Below are 7,216 nucleotides of genomic sequence, written 5' to 3'. Positions count from 1 at the left end.
AAGCATATATTTAACCCGTCGAATTTTCAAAACCGTCGGTTCACCCATTTTTACCAATTTTGACCCATTCTGGACAACTCCCACCGATTCAATAGCATGATCCAGGAATCAAACCAGATCCGTGACCCCCGATTTTCAGTTTGACCTGATGGTTCGGTTCAATTTTTCAAACACCGAAAGAAAATGGAAAAAAATATTTTTCTTATCTTAAAAATTATCAGCTATTAAAATAATTGATTTACTTACTACCTCTTATAAGGAATTTTAAAATTTGTTCTTAGAGATTTTTATTTCCTAAGAAACAAAAATATTATACCATAAATGCGAGGAAGAAATCAGTCAATATACTGTACTGAAGAAAATTCCGAGGCATGTTACAGACGACCAAGAACAATTATTTGGTCAGCCCATTTCTTGAATTACAGTAATGCTTATCTAGCCAGCAGCATCACTAGGAAGATCCAGACCATGAGGAATTTTGCCAGGATAGTTGGTGGTTGAATTATTAGATCCAACCATACTGCACATGTATAAATCATATGAATCAAATGAATCTTCTGCATAAGCTTCAATATAAGTTTTATGTTATGCAAGTTATGAAAATGCTTACCCTTTATCAACAATAACCATGGAGCGTAGTTCACAATTAGCAAAGCTGTTAACAGAAAACCAAAATTTCACAATTAGACATTTTGAGAGAACCACCTTGTTATTTCTTACACTAAGAGCACAAACATGTCAACACGAATAATAATTTAAAAAAATAAATTAATTAAGCGTAATCATAAATGTCAGTATTGTGTCGATGTCACACAGCCAATATAGTCAAACTTTCGGAAGAAGAGATGCTTACTGTGTGCACATTTCAGTCTTAATATTTGGGTGACAGTCATTTCCAAAAGCACTGAGGGTATTAAACAGAAAACTGCTGTGGGTAACAACAGCTATCTCCTTCTCTTTACGTGTACACAACCTGAACAATTAAAGAAACTTATGAAATATATATGAAATTCTAACTTAAGGGAATTGCAGTAATGCTTTTGATAAAATGAAATTATTTAATCACACTCACCATTCCAAAAACTTCAGTCCCCTACCAGTAACTTCTTCTTTCTTCTCTCTTTCAGGTTTCCACCAAGTGTCCTCGTCGGTTTCAATCTATAAAGAATTATATTTAGCACAAATCCAACAGATTCAAAAACATTTAATAGCAATCAATGCATCAGAACAAACTTAATCATATTAACTGCTGGACCATATCATAAGGTGAGAAGCAAAAGATCACTAACCAATGAAAAATCAATTCCTGGAAACATGTGTCGGTACTCGCCGACAGTTCTTCTCTTATCACAAGGATGTTGTCCCTGCATTACAAAAGAAGGATTTGTAGAAAAGTGAATTGATTTATAAAGCAAATACTTTTAACTAAGTGGATGATTAATGAACTAAAACACCTTGTTATATTCATTAATTATCAACAAATACACGTTAACCAGATATTTAAACCGTGTTAACCATCAAATTTAATGTCAAAGGTTTGTGTCAAGGTATCATTCCTTGGCACTATTTTATCGTACCATTTGCTCTCGGCAAAGCTCTACTGCAATAAATGGTGGGCAGTTCAGAGCAGAAACAGAAGGATGATCACTGTGTCCCACATTTTCAATCATCAGAGGAGGTTCACTAATTCCATCGGTGTATGCTTCCCCACCAAAGACTCCAACAGCTGTTTGCATTGTCCTGCAATGCAATAGTTTTAATTTCAACTTATGATAGCTCAAAATAAAGAAACACGCTTATTTGCTCACTAAATGACAGTAAAAAACAATCAAAAAAGATTTCTGCAAACATAGAATCGATAAGTGCGAATGATTCCTACCACTAACACAATGAAGGTGTTGGGGGCTGCAATGAAGACAAGCCAAATGCCAAAATCAAGGCGACTAGGGGCAAACCGCAATTAAGGCGGAAATTCCAACAGTAAATAAGTTGAACATGAAGGACATATACACATCAACTTGAGGGATGGTGTAAGAGTTTATTAGGACTTATGGGTTGAACTTCTGTAATAGTTTAGACAGATTAAAATCTGAATGATGAAGTTTAGATACGATTTAAATTAGTTTTATCTCATAACTTCCTCTTTTCTATTTCTTTCCCAAGTTGAAGCAAATTTGTTTGTATTTGTCTCACCAACTGTGCCTTTATAATCAATCCCTGTACCTCATCGCACGAAATATTTATCATCTTTTCTCCTAAAACTACATACCCAGTTCGGATACACAATTTTTTATAAGATACAGAAAAAGAAGTAAGATAACAAAGTGAAAAGTATATATGATTTGGCAGAACTCAAAATTGCAATAAGTACCTTAACAATGGGGAAACCACAACTAGTTCAATTTTTTTGGGAAGTTCATTAGCCTTCACATGCTTTTGCAGATTTTCAACCTGTCATACAAGCATTTCACCATGACATTTAACGAATATAAAAATTGAACAGGAAAAAACTAACAAGAGATAGATGTATGTGCGACAACAAGTTAGCATAGACAGGTTTTTGTGAAAAATCAAATTGGGGAAATACCAGGACAGAATACTAATACCAGTCTCTAACAAGTACAACAGTATCATCTTGATCATTCTGATCACTTCATTGAGGAATTCCACACAATACAAAAACCATTAACAATACTCGACAACTTGACATTAAAAAAAAATCAACTGGAAACTACCTGCTTCCAGCCAAGAGGGGTTAGGTTTGCATCAAAATAATCATAAGATAAGTACGCATCATGGTTCTTTTCTCCTTCTACATTATGAACTCCTTGGGCATGCCTAACCTGTATATAATAAGGTCATAAAACACATTAGTGCTATCAAAAGTATAGCAAATTATAAATGGTCTCAAGAACCAAAATACAACTGCTGCAACACAAACTATTAACTTATGTAATGAAAAAATGACAAGTCCGTGAATTATTATGCCAAATTCAATCTTTATGAACTGAATTTCATGTTGTACATAATCTTGTTTATCAGATAGAACTTCATATTATTATGTCATTCAGAAAGAGATAAGTACTTAACGCTAGTTCATATATATAATCAGAGGTGAGTAAGGCTTAAGATTTTATGACTAATGCTAAAAACACAATTTTTTGTATGATAAAATAAATACAATTCTGCTTCAAGGATAAATTTGCAACCAACCAGATGAATAGTTTTGCTATGATGCAATGGATAGAGACTTGGACCTGCTGCAGTATCCATAACTGCAGTTACAGACACAAAATGAAAAATAAAATGAATGTGATTGATGTTGTTAGTAAACCTGCAAAGTGAAAAACAATGCATGCATTGCAACACAAGAATAGATTCGATATTTCTAAGACATGTGACATAGATTTAATATTTCTGTAACTTTATACACAAAGAATCAACTTTAGATTACTAGAGCTCTTCCCCATTAGAAGTTTGCTGGTTACAAAAGTTTGACCAATCAATGTTTGTACCTAAAGCAAAGGTACAAAGTAGTAACAAAGAATCGCATCTTGCAAGCATAATTTGCCAAATAAGGTAGTTAGGACTACAAGATGCCAAAAAGCAATACTCTACAAAAGAGTTCACATCATGTGTTTCATCATAAACCTAACCCTACCAATTTGTCCTGAATCACACATTTGTTACCAACAGTTACACAAAACAGAAAATAAACAGAACCAAAAAAGTAATGAGGAATCTTTCATAGCATATTCTGAGAATAAGATTTGAAACCTTGATGAAATAAGTATCTATCAGCAACCAACAATGCCAAAATTTAGCTTAAAACAAATATAAATATAAGCAGATTTTATATTTTTTTATATATAATAAAATTTTAATCACAGTGTATGTATCGTTAATTTACAAATGAAAAAACCACCATCTACCTTGAACTGAAAATTAATCTGATTTATTTAGAATAATCATATCATGATATAACTATTCCAAAACCCCAAAATATGATTAATTTATTTAAACTCATTTATTTATATAAAGAGTTTAAACAGTCCGTTATTGTAAAAATGGATGCGACAAAATAATATCGAAAAGTACTGATAACGATACCATTATTTACAAAACAATATCGAAAAGTACCGATAACGATACAGTTATTTACAGTTTTAATGATAAAGAATAAATTGTGATTACTTCACACCACCACAACTGCAATTAGTGTAGTTGCAATTAGTGTCGTAATTATTGTCACAACACCTGTACGGATCGAAATAATGAAATTCTTTACACGACTGCAACTCAACCCGGATTGTTATTTAAAACTCGCTTATGACATGTCCTTAAGGTGTTAAGGTGTTGGCTTATTTCTACATGCTCTTCGGGATTTCTCTGGAAACAACTTAATATAAAAATAATTTAACTATAAACACTTATATGATAAACACCTATGTGATCAGAGCTTAATTAATTAAGTTGTTTATCCAATGTTACTACAAAGCCTTAACAAAAAAAAACTAAAAATATTTGTATTATTACATTTCTAACAATAAATATACAAGCTAAGAATGATTAATTAGATCGATTTCGAAAAATATTCCACAAGTTTAGCGATGATTACCGTAAAAAACGCACTTAAACCGCAATTCTACTATGACCATATCATGCGTAAAAGTTGTGAAAAGGTGATTATGCGAAATAACGTGATCTTTCACGTAGAATACACAATTATGCAATTTGTGATTTGAACAAAACAGCGATCGTTGAAAACTGATTATAAATTAATCAGATAAACAGAAGCCTAAACATGAGTGTTGATTTGATCTTTATGATAAAAATGGAGACGAAAATTTTTCTGAAACAAGAAATTGTAATGATTAAGTAATAACTAACAGAGTTTTCGATTGGTAACTGAATTGAGATCGAAAAAGAAAGGTGTTGGTGTTTGACGTACCTGAAAAAAAGAAGAAGAGAAAATGGAAAGAGTGATTGATTGCAGGGGAGAAAGAAGAATGAGAGGAAAAGGAAGAGGAAGGTTTGTTTTGAATGGGAGTGGGGGTAGAAGTGGGTTTTCACATGGTTTTCACATGTGAAAGATTATTTATTAGTTGGTCTACGTGGTAATTACAATAATTGGACGGTTAGTCATTGATTGAATTTAGAAAATAAATAAATCAAAATGAAACAGCAGCCGACGTCTTAACTAAGGGAATGAGGAGATAGATGTGTTAATAATAGTTCAGACAAAATAATAACAGAGAAAATGAAAACCATAATCATGTCTTTAACTGTGATGGTGATATCCAAAATCGTATCACTTTAAGCCACTTTAAAGAAAAGAGATTGTTATGTTGCATAAAACGATTAAGTCAAAAGTTAATCTTATACCGTCCCATAATAGATTTAATAGAATTATATAAACATAAATGATAGTATATTACTAGTATAATATTATTTGAATAATCAAGAACAATAAAAACGGTATTTTTGATCATTGGAATAGTGAATATGAGATGATTACTACTCTCGTTATCGTATATGATTTTTCAATATTTTTAATTGTATAATGAGATAATCTTAAATAACTGTATGAGATGATTACTACTCTAGTTATCGAATATGATTTTTGAATATTTTTAATTGTTTAATAAGATAATCTTAAATAACTAAATGGGGGAGGACAATGTTCTTTCATTGACTTTAATTAAATGATTCAACTCGTTAAGATTCATTGAAACACAAAATACAGTTAAATAATTAATTAAAATTAGTGTTTAATAACAATTGACAAGAATATAATTTATTAATAATTAATTATGAAAATTCATATTTGATTAATTAAAATAATTAATCTAATAATCATCCACTTGGATGACAATAATTAATTATTAAAATGTTAGTTTTAATATTAGAATATTAATAATAGTCCAAACACTAACCAATCAAAATGAGAAGTAAATTTCAACGTTACAAAAGTTATATCCGATAGGAAACACAAATTATACATGTTAAAGACTTACATTTTATTTAAAAAATGGTGAATTGAGAGTAACATATTTAAGTTTAAAAAAATGTTATTAAAGAATGGCAGGAGCATATGAAAATGCTATTGATAAACTCTCACTAACCTAAAATATCATAAGGCTTACTCATGTGTATAAGCCATTGAGTAGTGATTATACTAGTAAATTTTTAAAGTATAGGTCATAGAATATTCAGATAAGTCTAAGAATAGTAATTACTTATAGAGGTATCCTATTAAGAGAGTAATTATATTTAATCATAAGTACTTTATTAACAAAATATCGTACTCGATAGGAGCATTGATATTATACTTGTACTTTATTAACAAAGTATCATACTCGATAGGAGCATTGATATTATACTTGTACTTTCGTATTTATGACCTCAACAATGTGGATGTTGAAGATAGAATAATACAATATTATTGCATGCTAAATAATTATTTTGTCTTTTCAATATCAACCTAAATATCCGTTTTCTGAGATTAAGAGAATAATATATATCTCAGTATAATAAAATAAGTCTTCTTAGAGTTATTCAATATATTAAAGTCTTCTTAGAATATGTCATATTTTATAGTGCATGCAAGAATATATGACAATATGAGAATAATAATCTAATTTTTTCAGATTATATGATTTTGCATACATGCACTCTCACTAATCCAACATGTATAAGTATGATAAGGATTCATCAAAGTCTATTGATGTTAAATACTCCGTTAGAAAATTAAATTATAAATAGAATGGATTGAGTCTAGAATCGTGAACGATATCACTTTCCTTATAAGTATTTCAAACACTCTTAAATGTCTTAGAGTTGGAACACATAAATACCCAGGATAATTCAGTCTATATCCGACACAAGACCGATGAAAACTCGAATATAGAAAAGATGAAATCCAGAATTTTGTGTGAAGAAGATAGGTTTTTCTAATCTATTTTTTTGAATCCGGAATGCTCAATTTATAGGTCTGTTCGCTGTGAAATTTGGCGAACAACCTCTGGTTTACCAAAACTTGTAGAATTGGGTCACTTGCAGGATCAACCACACAAATCCTAGGACATGTGCAAATCTAGATGGTCTTGAAGATGTCTAAAATCGCTTTTGAATATTTCATTCCTGTTCTCTAAGCGTTTTACGTCGAAATGTGTTGATTACAATGTTAAGTGGATGTAAATTTAACAAGATAAAG

The 7,216-nt window shown here is 30.7% G+C and overlaps 1 protein-coding gene across 3 annotated transcripts; it reads right to left on the bottom strand.

Moving 5' to 3' along the window:
* Positions 1–214: 214 nt before the first annotated feature.
* On the bottom strand, positions 215–5,088 carry LOC127118643 (phosphoglycerate mutase-like protein 1). Of its 3 annotated transcripts, none has more exons than XM_051048876.1 (10): positions 4,952–5,088; positions 3,214–3,275; positions 2,736–2,843; positions 2,372–2,451; positions 1,578–1,740; positions 1,290–1,364; positions 1,073–1,158; positions 854–973; positions 611–655; positions 215–520 (listed from the first exon to the last, which is right to left on the bottom strand). In XM_051048876.1, exons 2-10 carry the CDS (start codon positions 3,271–3,273, stop codon positions 436–438), a joined length of 822 nt encoding a protein of 273 aa, XP_050904833.1. In that variant the 5' UTR covers positions 3,274–3,275; positions 4,952–5,088; the 3' UTR covers positions 215–435. The 3 variants fall into 3 exon arrangements, with proteins under 3 accessions (XP_050904833.1, XP_050904832.1, XP_050904830.1); XM_051048875.1 differs by lacking the exon at positions 4,952–5,088 and adding an exon at positions 4,619–4,829; XM_051048873.1 differs by lacking the exon at positions 4,952–5,088 and adding an exon at positions 3,516–3,694.
* Positions 5,089–7,216: the final 2,128 nt, after the last annotated feature.

Source organism: Lathyrus oleraceus, chromosome 2 (genome assembly GCF_024323335.1).
Source record: "Lathyrus oleraceus cultivar Zhongwan6 chromosome 2, CAAS_Psat_ZW6_1.0, whole genome shotgun sequence".
Lineage (NCBI taxonomy): Eukaryota > Viridiplantae > Streptophyta > Magnoliopsida > Fabales > Fabaceae > Lathyrus > Lathyrus oleraceus.
Note: the sequence above shows the minus strand (reverse complement) of the source record. Positions and strands in the feature narration are given on the sequence as shown.

What these genes read in the sequence shown, in the direction of transcription:
- LOC127118643 (XM_051048873.1), bottom strand. Translation starts at nt 3,564, where the DNA reads ATGCTTGCAAGATGCGATTCTTTGTTACTACTTTGTACCTTTGCTTTA. An exon ending in CAGGAATTGATTTTTCATTG is followed by an intron (nt 1,159 to 1,289) that starts GTTAGTGATCTT and finishes AATTCTTTATAG; the next exon opens with ATTGAAACCGACGAGGACAC. An exon ending in AAGACTGAAATGTGCACACA is followed by an intron (nt 656 to 853) that starts GTAAGCATCTCT and finishes TTCTGTTAACAG; the next exon opens with CTTTGCTAATTGTGAACTAC.